Genomic DNA, 24,657 nt, shown 5'->3' with positions numbered 1-24,657 from the left:
AACCTTTATAAGAGAAAAAGCTCAGGATGTGCTTCTGAGGAAACACTGGAGGGGGGGCTGTTCCACTGGTGTGTCCCCAGAATCCCTGGGGATGTGGGGAGGAGGGAGGACAGCTTTTAGCAGGATTTCTGTAGATGTTCCTGAATAATATCCCAAATTTAGATTTGGGGCCTTCCCGAATTGCTCAGACTGAGCTTCCCACGAGCTCTTCCCTTGCACGGGATGGCTTGGAACGAAGCAGTGTCATTCCCAGCCTTCTGTCCTGAAAGACAAAAGGCAAAAAACCTATTTTGTGAGTTCTTGGGCTGGAATAAGAAGGTTAGTTACGGCTTCCTCCACAACTTTCCTTTAGCAAATTCCAAACTGCTCACAAAACTGATGGCAGAGGCTCTCTCAACGAGATGTTGGACTTCATAGGTGCAAGTCATTCCGTATAATTTGATCATTTGGAACTTGTCCTGCCATATTAAAAAGATGAAAGGCCGATAGATCATCAGAGTTGCTTTCAACACCAAATATTTCCCCAGACTTTAAGAGGGGTCAGGGCTTGGCGAGTGGCTCCGACTTTATCAAATGTCAAATTACCACGGCAGCGTGAGAAAGCTCTGTGGAAGTGATATTTAATTTCTTTAGAAGGAAAAGCCTTTTCCAGCTATATATATTTAGTGCTTTAACATCTTAGACTTTCATAATGACATTTTTTAATCCTTTTTGCTGCTTAATCTTAGTACAGAAGCAAACCAGGCGAGGCAAGATGTTTGCTAATGGGGGATAATTAATGGGAAAATAGCTTTTAAGAAAATCTGCAAATGATAAAGCCCAGGCAGAGACTTTACAAAAGTGACTCCGGCTGCCAGGGCTGCTCCTAAAGACTGAGGAACATCCCTTCCCTAAATACCTGAGGACAGGCCTCTGGAGGTGTGTGGGAAACCTGTCCCTGTGTGCAGTGACAGGAGGGAAACCCAAAAGTCCTCCAGGAGCGAGCACCTGGAGCGATGGTGATTCCTGGGAGTGCAGTGCAGGCTTTGGATACTCCCTTTGCAGGAGTACTGGTGATTTACTACCTGGAGTAGAGGCTCTGCTGCATCATTTCATGTTTTTTCTGTCTCATGAGCGTCACTGAGCAAGTCTCCCCCACTAATTTCACAAAAAAGTGGAGTTTTTGCATGAAAACCTCTGGCTTACATGGCTCACTGGTGTGGGCACTTGGCCTTTCCCAGCCTGGAGCTGCTGCAATCCCAGTGCTGGCACCACAGGCTCCTGAAACCAGGGATTCACCTGGCAGCAGGTGTGAAGCTAGGGCAAGAATGGTAATAATTTAAAATATTAACAATAATTATTATCATGTATAGCCAGAGAGGAAGATAGTGGAACGTCTGCAAGAGTTCTGCAATATTCCAAAGTAATATTTCTGTTTGAATAATTAAATACAAAGTGAGAAGTCAGCTTCAGGCTGGAAATATCTACCCAAATGCACTGAAAAACAGCCCCAAAATCTGATTTAGGGTTGGGGTACCCGTCTCATGGGGCAAACCTCATCTATTATCTCCCCAAAATCCTGTTCCACTGAAGCTGTCACAGCTCAGGGCCCCCTTGTGCTCCTTCCTTGCTCACCATGGCAAAAAAACACCCGACACATAGTTAAAAAAATCCCACCCCCACCTCTTTTATTGCTCCAAAATTCAAATACAAAGGGTAATAACATTTCCAGGTGAGAAGAAAAACAAGTGTAACAAATGCAGAGGAGAGGGGCCAACATTTTCTATTCCTCGTGGGTGTGTCCAGCACAGTCCCGACCTGCTGGATGTGATTTACAGCTCCACTTCCCAAACTTCCCAAACTTCCCAAATTTCCATCTCAGCCACAATTGTGCCCTAATGCCCACGGTTCTGCCCAGACTTCATCTGGTTGGCTCAGGGAGCAGCACCAGGGATGGGGCTGTGCCCCCAGATCCACATCTGCCCCCTCCCAGAGCTCCCAGTGCCCCAGGTGTGCTGGTGTCAGCCACATCCCAGTCTCATTCCCATCCCTGTGCCTGCCTGTCCCAGATCATTCCCATCTCACTCCCTGCCTGTCCCAGTAACCTCCTGCCCCAGTACCTGCCCATCCCAGCGCCAGCCCCGTCCCAGTGCCTCTCTGTCCCTAATTATCCCTATTCCAGTGCCAGCTCTGCTCCACTACCTGCCTGTCCAAGTGCCAGCCCTACTCCAGTTCATCCCTGTCCCAATGATTTTGTGCCCCCGTGCCAGCCCTCTCCCAGTTTCATCCCCATCCCAGTGCCAGTCCCATCCCAGGCCCATCACAATCCCAGTTCCCCCATCCCAGTGCCAGTCCCATCCCAATTCCCCCATCCCAGTGCCAGTCCCATCCCCGTTCCCCTCCCATCCCAGTTCCCCCATCCCATTCTCCCTATCCCAGTTCCATCCCATTCCATCCCAGTTCCCCCATCCCATTCCCCCCCCCCCATCCCTCTCCCCATCCGCACCCAGCGCCGCCTCCCCGCGGTGCCGGGGCCGTTCCCGTTCCCGTTCCCAGCGCATGCGCTCCCCGCCCGGCGGGCCCGGGGGGCTCCAGCGTTGCCGGAGCTGCACCGCGAGGAGGCCCCGGAGCGGCGGCGGGGCCGGGCCGGGACCGGCCGGTGAGTGCGGGGGGCCCGCGGGGCCCGGGGGGCGCCGCCATCTTGGGGGGGGGCGAGGGGGGGAGGCCGCGAGGGGAAATGGCGGCGGCGCCGCCTCAGGGCTCGCTCAGCCCGCGGCCCCCGCGGGGCGCGGAGAGAGCCTTCAAACCCCCCTCAAAAACCCCCCCAAACCGAGCGAAAAACGCGGGTTTAAGTTTCATAAAATAAATCATAAAATGCCCACGCTTTCTGGGGTTTAGTTTTGCCCGGTTTTTTGGAGCAAAAAGGGGAGGGGGGAGGGAAGCGGTGGGGAAAATCGGAGTTATCGCGGCGCTGGTGAAACTTCCCCGGGAGTGTGACAACTCCAAAGTACTAATAAATATATAAATCCAGCGCGATAGAAAGAGTTCTTGTAGACTTTCCTCCACCCAAACCCCAGAAACATTTAAGTTGGAAGAGATTTTACATGGGGGAAAAAAAAAAAAAGGCCAAAACAACATCAAACTTTCTGGCAGCGAATCCGAAGAGTAGAACTAATGGAACCGGGATTTTGCGAGCGGAGGGAAAAGTCGGTGGCAAATAAACAGAGGGATAAATATAATCCTCCAAAAATATCGATCGTCTGCGGGTTGGGATCGGTGCGGGACAATCTGGGGGATGTTTGGGGTCAGGAGAAAGGGATTTGGGACAGTTTGATGGACTCCTGGTGCCACAAGGAGTCGGATTAGATTTTCAATGTGAAAACATTCGATTTATTCAATTACTGCCCTGACAAGTTTATAAAGGAACAAAACCAAACGCACATTGGCCCGTAATTGGGATTAAGGGATAAAGAGCTCTGATATTTTGTGCCAAGTTGTAAAAGACATTTCTGGTTTGTGGGGTTTTTTAATATATAATAAAACAGAAGTAAAAGAAGGGAAAAGACGGGTATTTGGTGCTTCAAACTTTTCTTCCCACACAGCAATTAGGAACAGTCCGTCAAGGTCTCGTCGGTGTTTTGCCTCCCACTTTATGATCTGTAATCTATTTAAATTCCGTATTTTTGAGGATGGGAACAGTCTTTTCCTCAGCGAGTATTCCTGCCTGGCAATGTAAGATATGTAATAATGATTAATAGGAGTCCCTGGGGTACTTTGCTGGATTGTAGTCTTATAAAGTAATTACAGATGCAATTAAAACAGAGGACATTTTTGGCCTCTGTGCACAGATTTTGCCCTAAAATTGATTGTGCCTCACACTGCAAATAATCCCATTAAAGCTGAACGCGTGTGAAATGAATTGTAATTCCTGGTGGGTGCCGGGGTGGAAATGGAGCTGAATTGGAGCTGCTTGAGGACAACTGGGTGCAACTGTGGGCAGGTTGTACAGGGCCAGCTCTGTTTATTCCTGGCCAAAGTTAATTTATGTTGTCTTTGGGGGTTTTATTTGCCATTATGAGGGTGAGTTGTTACAGCCAGATGTCCCCTGCAGACCATTCCTGACCCACTGACCCCTCAGGGGCCGTTTTCTTTGCCCCAGCCATGCTGTTTGTCTGCAGTTTTTACCACCAATTCTCTATTTACTCAAATTTTAAGGCTTTAGATTGATTATGAAAAATAGCATCTACAATTTATTTAAAGCAGCATCTGCAATTTTTCTTTATAATGTGCTTAAAATTTTGTTGGTTTATCTGCAGGAGAAGGTCTTGCTCTCCCTTATCTCACTTATGTTGTCATGCAAAGCTTTTAGTCTAAACACTTCTGCATTTAACAATATATTCCATTGGTGATGGGAGATATAAATTTGAGGGTGAAGCCTCAGTATAAACACCTTGTCCTTTTCCATGTGAGTGCTGATATTTTTTGGGAGGTGAGATGTGCAGCGACACTGGGACATGGGATCAGATTCCTTTAGGGTGATGATGGACATCATAGACTCATGGAATATCCTGAGCTGCAAGGGACCCACAAGGATCATCGAGTCCAACACGGGACATACCAAGAATCCCACCATGAGTGTTGTCAGAGAGGTGGTGATGGAGATGTGGATGAGGGTGTGGAGTGTCCATGTGCCAGTCCATGCCTCACCTCTGCACAGTAAAGCACTTTGGAGGCTTGAATCCCATTATTATTATTATTATTATCAGAATCTCATTATCAGAGTTGCACAGTTTGAATATTAGGAAAAAACATGGTTAGACTGGATCAAAGCCAGACTGACTCAGAGCAGTGGTTACTCTGGACCTTTACAGTCTTTCTCTGAAATAATAAGGTGGTGGTTCCTGAGTTGCAATGTTGGTTTTTCTTCCTCCACAAACACTGTTCCCTTTTTCCCATAGTTTATATAATTTTTAATCTATGTCAACCTTTTCTCAAGCCCTCCATGTGTGCTGCTAGGGCGGAGGAGCAGGAAGAAGGTGGCAAAGTGGGATGAAAACTTGGATTAAAAACTGGGGGGAAAATGAGCAACTATCTCCTTGTTAAGGACGGCTCTGACACATGGAATCAATTAGCAGCCAAAGCAAATGAGTTCCCTCCAAACCCCGTTTCTCCTAATTAGCAGCACTCACTGTGCTCCACAGGTGAGATGTGAGGGCAGATGTGCTTTGCTGAATTTGGCAGATTACTTTCCAGAGAATGGTTCAACTTACTGGTAAAATACTTCCCTCCCTGAGGAATGGGTGTTTTATTACCAGGTTTAGCATCTTGTGGCTCATCTCCTGTTTGTTTTGTGTTGTTTTTTTTTTAATTTCTGATTGAATCCAGTGAAGTGATGGGATAAATGCAGGGTAGAGCTAAGCAAACAGGTAGATGTTGTGTTCGTGAATCACACAGGATTTGTTTTGACAACCCTATTTATGCTGTAGCTTTTAAACCTTTTGAAAGGCTGAGAGAACTGGGGTTGTTCAGCCTGGAAAAGAGAAGTTTGAGGGTGACCTAATTGCAGCCTTCCAGAGCCTGGAGAGGGCCAGCAAGAAAGATGGAGAGAGATTTTTTAAGGGCCTGGACTGACAGGATAAAGGGGAATGGCTTCCCACTGACAGAGGGCAGTTTAGAGGGGATATTGGGAAGGAATTCTTCCTGTGAGGGTGGGGAGGCCCTGACCCAGGTTGCCCAGAGAAGCTGTGGCTGCCCCTGAATCCCTGGAAGTGTCCAAGGCCAGGTTGGACGGGACTTGGAGCAACCTGGGCTAGTGGAAGGTGTCCCTGCCCATGGCAGGGGGTGGGACTGGATGAGTTTTAACATCCCATCCAACCCAAACCATTCCATGATTCTACTTTGGAAACCAAGCCAGTTTATGGGCTACGATGGGTTTGGGCTTAATACTGGGCTGAGCTGCTCGTTTGGGGTAAACTCCCAGTGTTGCTGTCTGATCTTAGGAACTGACTGAGGTCACATTGCCACCGTGTCTGTCTCCCAGCACACCGTAATTCCTGTATTAACATGTGCTTAGGGCAGGCTTGGAAGGGCTGTACTGTGACAAATCAGCAGCACTGCAAACTCCTGAAAGCCAAAGGAGTTTATCTTGCAGCCCAGTGGCAGAACTGACAGTGTTTGCTTGTCCTCAGCAGCCCGTCCCACCCCAAAGGCATCCCTCTCCTTTCTTAGACCATTTTCTCCCTCTAATCTTTCAGTATTTTGAGCAATATTTTCCTTGATTTCTCATTACAAGAATCAGTAGGAGGTGCAGTGGGTGGATCTTGGGATTCCTCAATTCTGAATTTTATCTCTTTTCCCCCTTCACTGACACGGGCAGTGAAAGCACTTAAGCCTCATCACACCATTAAATGCTTGCCAGTGGCTACTGACACTTGAGGCATCGGCACAATTCCATTGCAGGCTCTGAAAGTTCATTTCAGTCCCTGACTGATGAGATTCCTGCAGGTGAGGCTGGTTTTTTTTGGTGATGGTATTAGTTCAGCCTTGCAAAATGTCACTTGCCTGAGGTGAGCGGAAGGTTCTGATGGGTGAGTAAGGAATCATCAGTCACCGTCACGGCAAAGGTGGTTGTGTCTGAGCTGGGAAGTGTTGGAAAGCAACTCCTGAGACCAGATTTGTTCTGCTGCAAGAAGCCATGAGGGTTTTTTGTGTGTTTCTGTTTAAATTGCAGTTCTGTCCCTCACTCATCTCACAGCAGTGCCTGGCAGATGTGACACGTCGGGTGGCAGCCGCTGCTGCCGGAGCTCACGGGACATTGGGGATGCACAGAGCTCCCAGTGCCAACTCTGAGTGCTCTGAGGGAAAAGACCAGCTTTGCCCAGTGCCCCTCTCTGTTTTGGGGAAGAAAGTTAGTTTGTAAGTTGGTTTTTCCCAGAACAGCACAGGATCAGGTGGTTCTCTCGATGCCAGCTGCTTCTCGCATGGAATTTTGCCTCCTAGTCCGTGGAAGCTCAGCCAGAAGGGCTGCAAACTCCACGTTATTACTTGATTTACAGTCTTTGGGTTTATTGCACCGTTGTATTTCTCACATTTACCCTCACAGAGAGACAGTGAAATCCTCATGTCATCGGAAATCAACCTGGTAGTGCCTGAAATGGGATTTCTGTTGGAATGTTTGTCTTCCCATTAGTTCCGATGGTGTTCAGAGAAATAGAGTGAACCCCCATCCACCCATTTATCTCACACTTTGTTCGTTTGTGTGAATTTGTGCCTTTTTTCTTTCTTTTTTTTTTGGTCTCCTAACCAAGGCAAGGTGGATGTTAAAAGCCAAAGCTGGTTTTCTGCAGGAATGATGAAGCGTTTTCCCAAGGCTGCACTGGCTCAGGGGCAGAAATGAGATCAAAAAACTGAGTATTCCTGACCTCTGCCTGTGGATTCCCTGTCTAAAGATAAAGCACAGAGGTCTGGGTGGGAGCATATTAATTAAGCCCCATTATCTCTGCCAAGCTGGCAGTCATTTATCATTTCATAAATCAGAATCTGCAGCTTGGGACTGAGCGACTCATCTCAGTCTTGTTGTATCTTCGTTTGCCTTAATGTTTCTGAGCCTTAAAATGTTAAAGATGAAAAGAAATTGGGACAAATGAGGAACGTTTGGGCCTGACTATGGCTCCTCAAAATGTTTCAGGTTAGTTTCTGGTCTCTCTCTTAATTGCACCATTTGCTTCCTTTTATTGGATTATCTGATTTTATTGTAGATTTTACTGATAGGGAGCATATAAGAAAAGTAATTACTTTATTATATTTTCCTATGAGTCGTAGTGGATTTATAAAATACAGCAATGAAAAAGACCCATTATTGTATCAAGTCTTCTCTGCTTAAGTTCAAGATTCTATTCTACATTGTGATTTTTGACAGTTCTCCAGTGTGAAGTAAATTCTCCAACTTTCTAGACTGGATTGGTACCTTACCTGGTAACAACATACAAGTGAGAAACAAGGACAGAGGACATGAGTGGCCACCAAGCCTGTGGCAGCACAGAATATTTGCAATATATTCTACAGTTTGCAACTAGAAATTGTGCAGAGAAAAGACTTTGTTTTAAACAGCTGGCTTGGCATTACCAAGGAAGTGGTGAAATGTTAGTAATGTTTCTGAAAGCCTGGTGATTTTCTCTCTCTCCTTCTAATTTCTTGCTCAATTGATTTCTACAGGCAGGAAGTGTTTTAAGTGATTGTTTTCTGCTAATAGAAGTTATGGGCCTGATCTTCCTGATTCTCGGAAATGTCCACCCAAAATACTCAGAAAACAAAGCCCAGTAAATTCAATCCAGCATGAGAAAGACATTTCCTCTGGAAGATGAATTTTCTCAGATTGTGGGGTTGAGTCTTTACGTTCTGTTCCCATCGGTGGTTGGTTTTTGCAGTTTTTGGCAGCTGTATCTTATGTGTTCATGGTACAACGACAGCTCTGGTGTGAATCTGATGGCCACAGACATGGGGTTCAGTGTTAGGGGGGGAATTTGTGTGGAGTGGTTCCCAAATGACCTTCAGCTGTTCCCTTCCATTGTGCTTCCGATGGCTGGAAACGAAGACACGGAATTGCCCTCAAAGCTGCAATTCTCAGTCTTGGGGAGGAAAAGATCAATTTGAAGTGAAATAAATTGGACTTGAAGGGGCTTGAGAGCTCTGAAAAATCAGATTGTTGGTACCACATCAGGCATTCAGAACCAGACCCCCCACCTTCTGCAGGTGTTGATAATCTTCCTCTTCCCCTTCTCCTTCTCCTCCTCCATGGAATTGGATCCACTGACTCCTTTGGATTATTATTTTGCTAACTTTTGCCCTGTATTTAACCCAAATCATTACCCTCCTGCTCCTTAAACATCTGAAGTGTTTTGCCTCTTAACCAGCAGTAACGTTCCTTCGCAGAAACAGCTTCACTTTTATTGATTCCTCATAATAGCAGAGAATCAGCAAAACACCACATTATTTATTAGACTGAAAGCCACCAAGAAACACTGTGTTGTTTTATATTAAATGACCAAGTATAAGAGCCCTGATTACCTCTGTTGATGGGTCTGACAGGAATGTCCAGCTGGGACACAGTAACTGGCTGCCCAGGGAGCCACTTTGAGATGCCAAATACTTATTTTTTGGTTTTGTGTTTAATCCTTTTTTCCCCCCTCTCTTCCTGCTCTATTCCATTTCTTGCATGCACGATGAAATATCTTTTTCCTTAATTAGTTTCAAAAATATCTCAGGAAGGACAGATCATTTCTGTGGGATTGTGTGGATTTTGTATTATCGAATCTGCTCTGTTGTGTAAAGGAAGGTTCAGTCCCAATAGTAACAGTTGTGCAATTCCAGAACTTAGGAATGAGGGATATTGCCTTGAAGAGCCTCAGGATGAAACTGTAGGTTGCCTCCATGATCAGCCAGGCCTCAGATCAGAGACTGTTAATAAAGATTCTGGTTGGTTTTTTGATGTTAATTTATATGTTTTTGGGGCTGGACTTGCCCAGCTCATCTGGCTGGGGTTACATCATCAGGTTATTGCAGGAGGAAGCACCAGCCTCTGCCTCTGCTGGTGTGGGCAGAATCAGAACTGTTGATTCCATGTGCAAGAGTGTCACTATCCCAAAAATTACCCTGCTCCTGCACAGTGACATTGGCTCCTGGACAAGCTCTGCTCCAGAACAGCACGTGGAGCTCTGGATCTGCTCCTTCCACTGACCCTCTGCCCATGGTACTGAGCTGTCCCAGTCATCCCATCCCTGGGATGTGCGCTGGGGTGCTGCTGCTCTCCTGGTGATTGAGGGAAGTGAATCCTGCAGGAAACTGAGTCCCCTTGGAATTCTTGTTCCTTCAAAACAGGTTGTTTCTCTCTGTGCTGAAATGAAAATGGTGTTCTGTCTCTTCAGGGCTGCAGAGGAGGAAGTGAGTGAGCCTTCTAGAAGCAAGTCCAGCGTCTTTGAAGCTTTAAGAAATACAGGCTTTAGATAAAAAAGAGGAAAGAGGAGGAAGAACGTTTGGGATAAGGCTTTGATAGGGTGCTGGAGGCAGGATCCCAAGCCCAGGAAGCAGGCAGGAGGAGGAGGATGGTGCTTCTCAACTCATCGAGGAGCTCTTCCTCAGAGGTGAAGCAGATGCTTTTCAACTGAGTTCAGCAGGTTTGAGCAAAGCACGGATGGCTGAGGAAAGATCTCAGACTAATGAAGTGCTTGGAATAAAAGCTTTGGAGCAGAGCTTGCAAATGCAGCCACCTTTGACTTGCCTCTTTCATTCCGGAGTTCAGTAGCTCCATATTGCAGACAGTGAAGAAGATCAAGGAATGAGTAATCCTTGCAGCTATTTGCTCATCAGAAAGGTGGTTTTTTTAATTTAAAATTTATATTTTTTTTTCCTGGTGCTCGGTCGCATTTGCAGGTCAGGACTAATAAAAGTTGCATATTGACACTATTTAACACACTTTAATGATTTTATCTGCACCAGTGAAGTGTTCCTGCATAGCCTAGGGAGTTTTATAAGCTCAAAGGAAGACTCTCTGAAGTCTGCCACGTATCATTCCTTTTCCATTGCTGCCCTGTGTGTGTCTGGAGAGGTTTTCTTGGTCTGTATCTGGATTTCCTGTGTGTGTGTGCAGGGCATGGGTGCCAAACAAAGAAGAGCAGGTTATTCCTCAGTGTCAGTGTTCTTCAGCAATATTCCCTCTGCCTGTCCCACATTCCTCTGCTCCTCTGGGAGATTCATTTCCCACCAGAACAAGTGTCATTGCAGATGGGTTGAGAGCCACTTGGCCCCTGGCAGCTCCAGATGTTTGCAGTGTTGATGCAGCACAGCTGTCACCGTGCCCTGAGGGCTTTCAAGCCCATCCAGCACCAGCTGGGGGTTGCACAGGACAAATTCCTGTGGAATGTGACCCTTCTGTCAACGGCTGGGGGGGTCCTGCTTGTGCTGGGATTTTAGGGAAGTCGCTGCACGTTGTAACTGCGATAAATAGAATTGTGTTTGTTGGACGAATTTGAATATCAGAGCTCTTGGTTCTTGCGAGTCTTCCCTGGTTTGTCTTTTCCCTGCCTGGAATGATTGGTCCCTGAGGGCATGGAGAGACTTTAGGTTGGGATACAGGCATGTGTGGAGTGTCCATGGGCAGTGAGTGCCCAGTTCCAGCCAGGACCATCCAACATCCATATTGGACCATGGAGAGCAATGAAATATCAATGAAAAACATCACTTGGCTTATCAGGATTAGTCCAAGTGCTGGTGAGGAGACTGAGAAAGGCTTTAAATAAAAGCCAAGTGACTCATATCTGGGTTGTGAGTGGTGCTTTGTGTTTTTTCTTTTTTTCTTCTTTTCAGGTGTTTAATGGTGCATTAAAAACTGGATTGATCAAACCAGTGCACACGAGTGGTGCCACTAATGCAGAGCAGGGAAAATGTACACCCAGAAGCCCCCATGCATGATTTGAATGTCAGATTACTGGAGCAAACTATCCATCAGGACAGTGCAGATGCCTGGTGTTTTGTTAAAATATCAAATACAAATTAATTTGCATTAGGAAGAACTCAGGAGAAAGTAAATATACGAGATATATTGCAGTTATTCCTTACATTTTCTTGCTCTTATTCAGATGAAAGATCCATATATATCCCTTACTAGGTATAGAAATGATTGTTTCTATTCTCCCATCAATAATGTGCTGTTTTTAGGGGCTGCCTATGAAGGATTTTCATATGTACAAAATAAATATAAAGGCAGAAGCTTTTAAACTTAGCCAGCTGTATTAAAAGCATCGAAACAAGATGGACTTCATTTATCTTTCCAGTTAAAGGGTTACTAAGAATAAAGAAATATAATGAGATTTGTAACTGTGTGCTTTAAGCTTTAAGATTATATCTTCCTTTGTCACTTTTACAGGGGACAGGGTTTCTTCAAAATTAAAATATTACAGATAAAAGGGGTTTTTCTCTGCTGAGGTGGTGGGCCAGCACACAGATAATAATTACATCCCTCTCCATGGGATTCTGAGGGTCACTCAGTGGAAGTTTGTAAAGGACTTTGACAGAACTCATGACATAATTAAATGTGTTTTAACGTTTTAATTTAATAGTTGTCTTGTTTTTTCCTTCCACAGTGCCCAGACCAGGCGTGTCCTACTCAGGATCCCAAACCTGTGAGCAAATGGATTGCTTTGAGAATGGGAAGTTTTGTACTCAAACGGGCTCCCAGCAGCACAGGGACAGGTAAAGAAAAATGTTTAAAAATGTTTAAAGGGAACATTGTGACAGAGAAAAGTGTTGCTGTGAGTAGAATGACCTCCTCAGAGCAAGGGTTACTGTTCTATATCCAGCAAATCCTGCAGACACCTTTCATTCTTCAGGCTCTCAGCCCAGGCCTCCTCGTTCTTCCCCAGAGGCACAGAGACACTGCAGGAGTGTTGCACTTTTAATTCGGTTTTGTTTTCAATTTTGGGTGTTTAATGCTGTCAGAGACATTCCAGATGATTGCAGAAACAGGGGAAATAATAGAAATGTTCCTACCAGCAGTGGCTGTCAGGTGAATGAGGCTGGCAGACCTGTCAGACGGCTCCGGAGGAAGAGAAGACTCCCTCTGGATTCGGAGGATGAGGAGGAAAATGCGTATGAGGATGAGGTAAACGAGGCTGCATGTCCTTGCTTTAAAGAGAGCTGTGAAAAGCAGGGGCAGTTGTTTGTCTCAGAGTTCCTTGAGCAGAGCAAACTGAGCCGAGGGAGGTTGTTCTGTACCCAGGGAATGGTCTGGGGCTGATCCTGATTTGCACCAGTGATGGGAATACCTGTTCTGAGGAATTACAGGGGTGAGTGAATAGCTCATGTGAAGTGAAAGTCAGGGTTTCAGGCTGTAACTTTCCAGGGGTAGTTACAGCCCTGTACTCCAGCTGTATTTCACAGTAATAAAACCACGTGCCTCCAAAATGCCTTCTCTCAGTCAAGTACTATTTTGTGATATTGAAGATTAGTGCCAAACCACAGGGTTTGGTTGGGTTTTATTAGGTACCTGCATGTACACTCTGAGAATGCTCAACCAGAAACCTGTATTAGTGGTGGATAAATAGAAGTTCCTCAGTCCTGAGCTGATCTTTCCTTAACTTTTCTGAAGTTAAGGAGCCTTTGTGCAACCCTGTGCTCTGCCCCTGCCTGTGCAGTGTCTCTCGGAGCCATTTGATTTATATACACATCTTACCCATGGTTCTGTACAGCTGAGCCACTTGTGGAGGTGTTGGTGGGTACTCGAGCTGCAGCCTCTGATGTCGTGAGCAGTTTAACTCATCTCCTTGCTCAGCTTTTCCCTGTGATGTGGGGGAGATGTTTTAGGGGATGGATGTTTTCAGAAGTCCTTGAAATCTCTCTCTTCCCCCTTCTCCTCCTCCTCTTTAGGAAATGCCCTCCTGTCCTTTCTGGGGTGTGTCTGGTGGCACCTTTGCTTTGCACATTTGGTTTTTTTTTTTTTGGTTTGCTTTGAGAAGTGAAAACCTGGGAGGAATCAAACCTGAGTTTGAAAAGCACGCAGAAGAAATGTGAATGGGAATTGGGCTTGGAGTGTGGCACAGGGAGACCAAGTTGTCTGGGGTGGGGTTCATCCATGACAGGAGTTCCTTGAAGCTTCTGCTTCCTTCAGGCCTTCAGCAATGACTTTTTTTCCCCTTGTGTCCATTCCCTGGCATGGAGGGACATGAGAAAGGGAAAGGAAAATGGAGTTACAGTAAGGCTGCTGACGTGAGGAGCAAATCCTGCACTGCAGAAAGCAAATCCTCTACATTGTAATGGAGATTTTGCTGCTCTTCTGCAGCCACATTTAAATGAAGTCCAGGAGCATGTATTAAATAACTTGTAAAGCACTTTGGGATACTGCAGGATCAAAGTTATCTGTGTAACATTCCCCACTGCTGTTCTTGCAGGGTTATTCAAGAGACATAATGCTGGCTAATAGTCCTGTTAGTAGTTACCTGTTCCATCCTTATTGTACCTGCATTGTGAGATGATCAGAGGGAGGGAAAACCAACCTTGCTAAACTTCTTTTTAACGTATCTGTGTCTAGGAGAAGAATAAATCAAATAATATGAAAAGCCGCAGAAACACTAAACCAATAAAACAAGGTGAGCTAAGCTCAGAGTCTCTTTTCTTTAATGTTTATAGATTTTTTTTTCTAGTAGCTATTATAAAGTGAATAATAATAATAATAATAATAATAATAAACAGAAGAGGAAAGGACAGTAGAGCTCATTTCACATTCAGAGTAGCTTATTAGGTACATAACCCTCTTACCACAGGCAGCTTCTGGGATGTATTAGCAGGAATATCCTGGATTTCCCTGCATGATGGGCACAGTGTGAGGATCTGGAAGGAGTCAGCCTGATCCAAAGCTCACTGAAGACAATAAGAATCTTTTTTTCCATTGACTTTGGAGAGCTTCACAGCCAGAGCCTACAATGCTAAAGAGAAAATAAGTTGTAAACAATGGGATTGATTCTAGACTGTGACTTAAATGTGTTACACACCTTAAATGAGTTAGTGTGTTACTAGGGGGAGATGGTTAATATACATTTAAAACATAATTTTCTGTGTGTATGACTGTGGTTCTAGAATGAATCCAAGTTATTTTCATTATCTGGGAGCTGCCTCTCTAATAGATGCATTGTGTTATTATAAGGTTATAAATTTATGTGTGTGTGTGTATATATATATAAAAAATCTTGTGAACTGAATGAAAATTCACTTGGTTTTTCATTTATTGTATTTTAGGTTTATTGCAGCTGCAGTTATATGCCTCTCTGTGCTGTCTGTTAGTTTATATTTAACCCCTTATTCCTCTGTGAAATACCAGGAGAAGGAATTAATTTCCACATTTTTAAGTTATTCTGCCTTGTCCAGGCTTTCCACTGGCACCTTTCCATGGGCATCTTGCCAGGGGAATACGGGTGCCACAATCCATTTGACCCGTGACATATTAAATTTTCACTCAGTGAGGAACGAGCACGGTTTTCCTACCTCTGGAATTCCTCCTTTTCCTCAAAAGTTGGGTAACACTGCCTCCTTTGGGGTGCCACAGCAAACCAGCTGGAGTGTACGTGGGAGGAGAAGGAGAAGAGAGGAGGAGAAAAACGGGAAGCATCGGAGAGAAACATTGATTTTCCTCTTTGTTTTTGATTAATTAGTTCTTCCTGGAAAGAAGAAGGTATGGAACTGGGTTTCCTACTTGGAAGAGGAACAGATGCCAGCTGCTCCCCTCAAACTATTCAGAGAGGTTGGCAGCTTTTTCCACTCCCTTGCTCTGTTTTTCTCAGGCGGCGTCGCAGGATTTCTGGCTCGGTGGAGGCAGGGTTGGAGACCACCCTCAAGCCAGCAGTAACATTTCTGAGTTGTTTTGGTGCAAACAGGCAGAGAAACCCCCACACGTTCCTGTGGAATGAGCCATCTGCCCTGGGAGGCTCATCCCAAGCCAGGGTATTAAAAGTGCTGGTTGGATCTCACTCCCAAATAAACAGCGACTGTTTGGATCGGCTTTGCTTTGGATAAATGGGCTGTTAGGCAACATCCAAGGGCTGCTGGAGAGGGACAGCTTAATGTCTGTCACATGTCTGTGGCTGTACAACAGCCCTTCCAGCCTTCCCTGTGGGAAACTCGAGTCAGTCAGCTCTGGGAATGTTGTAGGTTCACTCAGTGAGTGTCTATCAGGAGGGAGCTGTGTCCGTTCAGTGAAGGTGGCAGAGGTGAGTGCAGCCCTGGGGAAGCTGCTCCTGCACATTAAACATTCAGCTCCCTGTGAGCTTCTCAAAGCCAAGGGCTGTTGGTCCTTCCAGAGTGAGCTGAGCAGGAAGGTCAGGTCCTGCAGTGAGTCAAAAAGCCATTTACAATCCCAGGTCAGGTTTATTTTAAACCTTTACTACACTTCACTTGTTTCGTTTGGATTAAGACTGCAAATAAAATGAAAAACACAAATGTTTTCTGGAGTAACTGGGCTCCAGATCAAACCTGCCTTGTCCCTTTCAGCATTTGAAGATGCCAGGTTACCTCTGGGGAGAGTCTGGACTGACAAAGTAATTTGAGCTTTCCCAGCTCTGTGTCTGCGTTGGGCTGGGAAAGGGATTCTTTAGTGTTTGAGAAGAGCTCATTTCTGCATCTGCTCAAAGATTTGTTCACAGCTAATTGCAACAGGCTCGTGGTTCAGTGTTTTTGAGAGATTAATTAGAATAACAAATCTGAAATACTGTGATCATGCCATTATTGATCCCTGAACCTGCACCTGTCTCTTCGAGCAGCAATCACTTGGGGCTAGAATTTTCTTCTCTGAGTTGAACATTTGAAGCTTTGAGTATATCTGATGACTGCTCTGCAATAGATTTTGTCTCTAGGAATTGAAAGCAAATGTTTCTTCCCCCCTCACAGTATCAGTCATTCCCACAAGGCCGGAATGGATTTAAAGTTGGAATGAAATTGGAAGGGCTGGATCCTGAACACCCCTCTCGATTCTGTGTTCTCACAGTGGCTGAGGTAGTTGCTTTTCCTGTCTTTGGTTCCAAAAGTCCCATGTACATTTCGGATTTTTTTTTCCCAGTAAAAAGTAGAAACATAAAAATAATAGTACTTTAATTAATTAATGGTTAGGAGTTCCAGGTGGCAGTGAAGGAAGGCTGTGATGGGGTTGAGGGTCTCTGCCTGAAATCCTTCCTGTCAGATTTTTGCAATTGTAGCTCAGAATAGCAAACCTTTTAATTGCCTGTAATGAACAAATATGGAAAAGAACAATGCAGTTGATTAGTGATTTTCTTTAAGTTCTTTATGACCCTTTCTAACAATCAGAGCTCCTCTCATTGTAGATCCAAGGCTACAGGATGCGACTGCACTTTGATGGGTATCCAGAGTGTTATGACTTCTGGGCTAATGCTGATTCCTCAGACATCCATCCTGTGGGCTGGTGTGAAAAAACAAGCCATAAGCTGCTCCCTCCTAAAGGTATGGAAAAAAAAAATAGAGTGGTGTACAAGGAACCATAAATTCTCCTAAGAACTGGCTGTCCTGGCTTTGCATGTTTCATTTTTAGTGTGATTTCAGCATGGAACTCGATCTGAGGGGCTAAAGGGAAGAGGTGTAACTAACACAGTGACTCACAAAAGAACAAAACAGCTTCTTTTTGATGTTCCCGGAGACTGACGTTGTTAGTCAAATTAGAAACTCTGTGTTGGATGTCTCCTTGGGGCTCAGGACTTGCTTCTTCCCTGCATTCGATTTCCCAGAAACATCTGAAGGTTGAGATTAATGATTGGCCATTAGAGTGAAAAAGAGAGAGATGCTTTAGCTGGAATGCACATCCCCTGAAGATTTTAGCAGGGCAGTTATCATGCAAAGTTCATATTCTTCCCAGGTAATTTCCATTTCTGAAAAGCCCATCGGAATGTTCCGGGGCCAGGTAGAACAATCTTTTTATCTCTCTTCCCAGGTTTCAAGGAGGGAGAATTTAATTGGACTTCCTATCTGAAGAATTGCAAAGCTCAAGCAGCTCCAAAAAGCCTTTTTAAGACCCTCAGCACTGTAAGTGGTGATGTGGAATAGAAGGTGTTTCATTAGGTCTGGTGCTAAGTGAGTTTTGACCAGATTATTTATGTGGTTTTAATATGCTCATGTCAGAGGTACAACTGTGGTACAATCAGATGCAAACTGCTTCCCGCTGTGATTTATTTTTAAGATGGAAAACTAGTACAATTTTTCTTCCTTCCCCTAGTCACTGACTTCCCAGAGAAAGAATTTGTATTTCCCTTCCTCCTAAATGCTGGAGGAAAAGATTTACTGGACCATTTATTAAATATATTACAGCCGTCTGTTTTGCTGTGTCCCTGCAGTCGGGATATTTGTGTCCCTTTCCCCTAATTTAATCATTTCCAAAATAATTTCTGGTTTCCAGCAGCATGCTCATGTGTGCCATGGGATTCATTATGGGGCTGTGGATCTGGAGCATTTTTCATCCTTCACCCCCTGGTGCTTTCTTTGTGGTTGTTACCCTCAGTCCCTGTGTCACCCTCCCTGCCATCTGTGTCACTCCAGTGGCACAAAGGGCTGATGGATTGGACACTGCAGATGGACAGGCACTGACTCCAGTAGGATCAGGGCCCAGCTCTGCTCTGCTTCCCACTGAGTCTCTTCTTCTCCTTGAGTACTCTCTTCACTTTTCCACTAGTGAGACAGGACCTGCCACACTGTGCTGGTTTAAAAGTTAACCAGCAGGAGAAATGAACTCAACTCAAAAGAGAGATTATAAATCAGAATAACAATTTATTAAAATAATACAATAAGTACGATTATACAGACAGACAATTGGTTTTAACCCACAAAACCCAAATGTATAACCCAGCACCCTGGGGCATGAACAAAAGTGGTGTTCCTTGCCCTCCCCAAGTCCAAAGTAAAGGGAGAGGGGATAAACCTGCTGGTGGGAGAGCTGCTGCAGTCTGGTCAGAAAGTGGTGATTGCAGTCCAGTTGAGGGTGGCCTCTATTGACAACAGTTTCTGGGCAATGGCATGGAAGGCTATAGAATACACAGGTTTGGGTTACACCTATCCAGTGATGAATTGGTCCCAGCCGTTCTAACCAGGACACACACCCATCACTGCAAGGCATTTCTGTCTCAGCCTGGGAGTCTGTGGTGGTGGGTTTGCCTGGAAATGCTGTTTCTCGAGCCACATCAGCTCTTTTTTGGCAATAGAAACAATCATTGCCAGAACTCAGGGAAATCCTGCCTGCAAACCTCTTGCTGGTAACTGCAGTGTGTTTTGGTCTGTGGGTTTTGGGGTTACAGATGAGTTTATGAGGGGAATTAGGCTTGACCAACAGTGTGGCTGATTTCCCTTCCCTGTTGTCCTGTTCCTCAGCCTGTCACACCCTCTGGGTTTCGTCTGGGAATGAAACTGGAGGCAGTGGACAAGAAGAATCCCTCCCTGATCTGTGTGGCCACCATCACAGACATGGTGGACAACCGGCTGCTGATCCACTTCGACAACTGGGATGAGAGCTACGACTACTGGTAAAGAGATCCCGTTTCTCACACACACCTGCAAGGAGACTGGGCTTTGTTTTGCTCTTCTGCTAAGAGTAATAGTTGGTATTTCAAATGTAGCCACTAAAGTTGGGATCTTAAATCAGTTTCCAGGCATGTGAATAATTCCTTTGGGTTTTCCCAAAGAGAGGGTTGCTCAGGAGTTTCCCTCCTGGTTGAGTGCTGGGCAGCTCAGGGTAGAACCAGTGGGGGGGGGCCTGAGTTGTCTGGGAAGTGTTGGAGGTAAGAAGCATCTTTGTGCCTGAAGGGGCTCCAGGAGAGCTGGAGAGGGACTTTGAACGAGGGGTGGAGGGACAGGACACAGCAGGGTTAGATGGGATATTGGGAAGGAATTGTTCCCTGTGAGGGTGGGGATGCCCTGGCACAGGTTGCCCAGAGAAGCTGTGGCTGCCCCTGGATCCCTGGAAGTGTCCAAGGCCAGGTTGGACGGGCCTTGGAGCAACCTGGGCTGGTGGAAGGTGTCCCTGCCCATGGCAGGGATTTGGAACTAGATGATCTTTAAGGTCCCTTTCATCCAGGATCTCCATTTTATGATTTTTCTTTGTATTTCCCTGTCTTTGGGGGCAGCTCACACGCCTGGAAAACTTGGCGTTCCCATCCTAACGAGGTAATGCTCGTGTTCCACACCGTGATCACACCCACTGAAAGCATCTGCTCCCCCAGCAAATCAGGCAGCATTTGAAATCCTGCTTTTCTTTTTTGCTCTAAATGTGACTGCTGCCAACTTTCCCTCTTTGATTCAGGTGTGAAACGAGCAGCCCATACATCCGTCCTGTGGGCTACTGCCAGGAAACTGGAACCCCACTGACAACACCACCTGGTAGGTTGAAAGTGAGATTTCTCTCCTGCCTCAGGCCAAAAAAAACTGTAGAAAAACTGTGTCTTCCACGTAATTACATATTTGCAAGTTCCAGGTTCCACTCAGAACTCTTTACTGACTGAACAATATTGTTGCTCGTGCCTTTTGCCACTGAATTTTGTGTTGGTTCATAGTTCCTTTGGTGAATGGAACGGGGGTTGGTAATTTAGAATTGAATTTGATTTCAGAAGCTAAAAACTTCGAAGGATTTCCAGCATTTCCTTCAAGCTGGAAGAAAAAGGAATCAGTATCATGATTTCCTAGATGGAATTTCTGGAAGTGAAGGAGTAGCTGAAGCCACATCTCTTTCTGCTTGCACTGGAATTTGGTAAATGAAGGGAATGTTGGCAAATGAGAAAGGACAGAACGTACAGGGAAACCAGTGCTGTTTTCAGGCCTTGGAAGTTCTCATTCACCTTAAAAATAGCAAACATAATAAAATGAACCCTGTCATTTGCCAGACTGACAGCCCTGGAGCAAGAATTCCTGTACTTACCATGGATCTGTGGAGCAGGAGGCACTACAAGATCCCTCTGCACAGGAGGGATTGGCCTCTGTGCTTTTCCTGCAGTTGCAGGAGGGGTTGTAAACATCTGTCCCTGTTCCTGGAAGTTCTCTGCTCATATCACGATTTCCTGTGCCCCCAGCAGCCCCTGCAGCCAGTTCTGGTCTCTGCTGAGGGACTTAAATGCAGCAATTTTCAGACTGTGCTCTGCATTTAGTCCCTGCATCCTCCTGCCCAAAGGAGCCAATCCTGGGAGTAAAAATTACTGAAATGGGAAGAGAAAAAAAGTGGAGTAGTTTCTTAAATGTAATTGCCAGGGAGAGACAGCCCTGTTGTTAGAGCAGCACGCCCAGGGAGCCTTTTCTCTCCAGGCTGCTGGTTTTACTGAGCAGGCAGCAGGAGGTGAGAAGTTTCTCCAGTCTTGCAGGCACTCACACACAGAATAGTTAATAAAGTGGGAAATTAATTCAGTGATGCCACTGCACATCACAGAAATCTCTGACTAGCCTTTAATTGGCAGCTTTCTCTAGAGAATCAGAAGTGATTAAGCTGTGCAGAAATGAACTTGTCAGGGTTAAAGCCCAGTGCAGGGCCTGGGGAACTGGCAGTGCTGCTGTGGCTGCTGGAATGGTGGGGAGGAGCAAAGAGGCCACTTTCCAGCACCATCCATTGCAAGTGCTAAATTAGCATCATTAACCGTGTGTTACAGAGCTGCTGCTCTGTTGTTTTTAACAATAAACATGGGGTTTTTCTTACTTAAATGTTAATTGTACGGGCTTTTTCAGGATACAAGGATCCCAAAGCCTTCTCATGGGAGAAATACTTGGAAGAAACTAATTCTCAAGCAGCCCCAGCAAGAGCATTCAAACTGGTGGGTGAATCTCTTTGATTGTCCTTGCTCAGGTGCTGTTATTCACCTTTTTGTGCCACAGGCTTTATTTGAGGGTGGATCATCTTGTCTGTGCCAGGGGGGTGAAATTGGGTTTTACTTTAAGGTGATCTCCAGATCTTTTACTTTAAGATGATGTTTAAGATGATGCTGCTAAAACAAAACACACACCAAAATACAAGATTTTTTTTTTATTTTTTAATGCCATGAAAAGCTGTCTTGGAAAGGAGTTTTGACTAAATATCTCCAGTTGCTCCACTGGCAGAGTTAAGGAAAGAGCCTTCAGCCCACACAGACAGCTGTGGCTTCCTGAGGAATGTGGGAAGGGCACAGAGAGGGCACAGAATGGAGAAAGAGCTGCTGGGGGGGCAAAAGGAATCTCTCAGTTGATGCCTTGAGCAGGACTGGTGCTGGTTGAACAGACATTCCCAGCCATTGTGAGGGTCAGAAGTGGGAATCACTGGTCTGAAACTGGGCATATTTGGTGGGGAAGGAAGGAAAAGGGAGGGGTATGGATGTGTTTTGGGGGAATGACAAGTGTGCAGTCATCAGGTGTATAAAAAAACCTTTCTAAAATACTTTCACCTTGCAGTCGTGCAGATCCATATTTCCCTGCTAGGTGAGGTTGGAGTTAAGGTAGAGAAGTTCCTATCAAGGACTTGCATGTTCTAATATAGATCTTAGTTCTCCTGGGGGGAAAACAAGTGTATTAACAGATGAAAGAGCATTTCTGCCAAGCTCCTGGGTGCAGTAACATCATCCTGCAGGCTCTGAAGGTGCTTCTCTCAACCTTGGGAGCACAAGCTTTTGTTTCTTTCATTGCAGTTCAGTGCATTTATCTGGAAGCTCACTGTGAGCATGAACAAAACAAACACCTTTCAAATAACTTATAAATACTTTTAAATTGATTTTTTTTCCTTCCACACTGCTGGCTCACCTTGCTAAGCTTTGCAATATGTTCAAAATCTTTTCTGTGCCACCGCGACACTTGGTTCCTTCTGCTGAAGTTGGAGTTGCAGGTTAATACCTGCTGCCCTCCTGTGATTTTGTTGGAAAGGTCTTTGGGACTGAGGAGGAAAAGCAATCAGGGAGGCCTCAGATAAGGGAGGCAAAAATCCAGCCAGACAGGTTTGATAATTACTGGATTTCAGCAGGTGTCCACTTGAGGTTGTTGCAGGTTGCAAGGTGGGTGTCAGGGGTTTGAAGAGGCTGGTTTTGCCTCCTCGGAGAACTGTAAAACCACAGCTGGAATTACCTGCAGCACAGCTGAACTCCGAAACATCCCTGGCATTAAGGTTTTCCAGAGGGGATGCACTGCCTTGTCTGCCTCCTTTCCTGTTTCCTGGACATCGTTGTTTGCTCCTTCAGGTGTCAGGCTTTTAGAGACGAGTAGAAGGACCAATTCTGGCTCTCATAAAACTCCAGAGTGTAAATTAGCATTCAAAACTGTGTTTCAAAAACGAGACAGAAAAAAAAGGTGTTTGATATATCAACAGTTATTAGAACTCTTTTCAAGATCAAACCTCATTATTTTTCTGGCTTCGTTGGGCTGGAGTGCAAATAAATGGCAAACTTATTGATTTTTTGAAAATTATTATTATTATTCCAGTTAGCAATTACAGGAAATCAGTACATAAAAATACGGGTTGAGAGCCAGAACAGGGATTTCTCACTGAATTAGTTTTTAACAGTTTTAAAGAGCTGTCTTACGTAGTCTGGAGACACTGACCATCAGCACAAATAGCAGGTCTTGGGGCTGCATTTCTGCCTTCTCCCCCCAAAAGCTCAGGAGACAGTTTCATTGGAAGCATCACAGCATTTCAGCTCATCCTCTTGGGCTGGCAATTGAAAAACCTTCATAAATTATTGCCAGGAGGGCAGCAGCCCTTCAGCAAGGCTTAAACAAACAGCCTGGCTCCTCTTCTGGGCAGGATTTGGATCTCAGGCTCCTTCCTCAGGGCAGACAGGCAAGGCTGGCTGGTTCAATAACATGCTCTTAAAAATAAAAGCAGTTTAGATTGTTTGGTTTCCAGGGTGCCCTGTGGCTGGAAGCCTGTGGGTAGATGTCTGTCTGTGTCCAGGTGAAATGACCAAAGAGGAACTTCAGGTTTGGAGTTTGTGGACCCCCTCCCCTGCCCCCAGCCACTGGCAATAAAAAGGATAAGGAAGATTGGGAGGGAAGAGTGTTTATAATCACCTTTTCATTTACCTGATTGTGTTCAAACAGCCAGTTTATCATTTCTTACTAAAATCCTGACCTCTGTATGCAGAAGTGAAGAGGGATGTGTTTGGAATGAGCATCCAGTGCTCCATAACCCACAGCTCTGGAGGTCAGAGGAGGAATTTGCAGTCAGATAAATGGAAAAATTGGACAAAGCTGTCTGTTGCTCATCTAGGGGTGGAGTTTTTACAAAGTTGTTGGGCTTTGAGGGAAAGGTGAGACAGCGACGGAAGAGGGGAGACTCTGGGGCTGGAACTGCTCCTGGGTCCAGCACTGCAGCTTCCAGCAGTTGTTGACAAGCAGACACAGTTGTTGTCATAAAAAGGAGATGGTAACCTGTGTAATGAAGGTGTTCCAAGGGCTGGATCTCATGCCAGGAAGGATTTCATGAAGGGTAGTGAAGAGAGACTTCACACAGTGGTGTTTGGAGGTGTGAGGCAGTGGTGAACTGGCCACTGTTCTGATCAGGTGTGAGATCACAGAATCACAGGATGGTTTGGGTTGGAAGGGACCTCTGGAGATCATTTAGTCCAAGCTGGGTCACCTAGAGCAGGTGACACAATTGGGTCTTGAATTTTACATCCAGGGAGATTTGGATTGTCTGCAGAGAGGGAGACTCCACACCCTCCCTGGGCAGCTGTTCCAGGGCTCTGCCACCTCCATGGAAGGAAGTTCTTCCTCCTGTTGAGGTGGAACTTGTTGTGGTTTAGTTTATGGCCACAGCTCCTTGTCCTGTTGCTGGGCACCTCTGAACAGAGCCTGGCACCATCCTCTGACACCCCTTGGAGATATTTGCATGGATTGTTGAGATTCCCTCTCAGCCTTCTCTTCTCTGAGAGAAAATCATCTTTCTGCTGGGTTTGGGGTGTTGCTGTCAGGTTACAGTCTATGTGTCAGTGGAGCTTGGGGTGGTGTCTGGCCTTTGGTCTGTGAGGGAAGAGCCTCTTGCCCTGGCTGGGAAATGCTTCTCTGTGCTGGGACAGCTCAGGCTGCCTCGAGTAGTCTGGGACTGCTGACAAACACACACCTCAATCCTTTTGGGAACTCTGGTTTTGACCTCTTGGGAACTCTGATTTTAACCTGTTGGGCACTCTGATTTTAACCTCTCGTGCA

General features: G+C 45.5%; 1 protein-coding gene across 4 annotated transcripts in view; it reads left to right on the top strand.

Moving 5' to 3' along the window:
- The first annotated feature begins 2,576 nt into the window (after positions 1 to 2,576).
- The window catches only part of LOC113978712 (lethal(3)malignant brain tumor-like protein 3), a 41,205-nt gene continuing 19,124 nt past the window's right edge, over positions 2,577 to 24,657 (top strand). For 2 of the 4 annotated variants that reach the window (XM_027705850.1, XM_027705848.1), the window contains exons 1-11: positions 2,577 to 2,638; positions 12,117 to 12,225; positions 12,526 to 12,634; positions 14,060 to 14,117; positions 15,177 to 15,265; positions 16,408 to 16,512; positions 16,839 to 16,974; positions 17,459 to 17,550; positions 18,886 to 19,037; positions 19,814 to 19,890; positions 21,220 to 21,305. In XM_027705850.1, coding sequence (XP_027561651.1) covers positions 12,164 to 12,225; positions 12,526 to 12,634; positions 14,060 to 14,117; positions 15,177 to 15,265; positions 16,408 to 16,512; positions 16,839 to 16,974; positions 17,459 to 17,550; positions 18,886 to 19,037; positions 19,814 to 19,890; positions 21,220 to 21,305 — 966 coding nt within the window. In that variant the 5' untranslated portion in view covers positions 2,577 to 2,638; positions 12,117 to 12,163. Of the gene's footprint in view, positions 2,639 to 12,116; positions 12,226 to 12,525; positions 12,635 to 14,059; positions 14,118 to 15,176; positions 15,266 to 16,407; positions 16,513 to 16,838; positions 16,975 to 17,458; positions 17,551 to 18,885; positions 19,038 to 19,813; positions 19,891 to 21,219; positions 21,306 to 24,657 lie in introns of those variants that run through there. The other 2 variants (XM_027705849.1, XM_027705851.1) reach the window with 2 other exon arrangements.

The sequence above is a fragment of the Neopelma chrysocephalum genome, unplaced genomic scaffold (genome assembly GCF_003984885.1).
Source record: "Neopelma chrysocephalum unplaced genomic scaffold, ASM398488v2 Primary Assembly neopelma1_360, whole genome shotgun sequence".
NCBI lineage: Eukaryota > Metazoa > Chordata > Aves > Passeriformes > Pipridae > Neopelma > Neopelma chrysocephalum.
The sequence above is the reverse complement of the archived record's forward strand: the minus strand, read 5'-3'. Positions and strand labels throughout refer to the sequence as shown.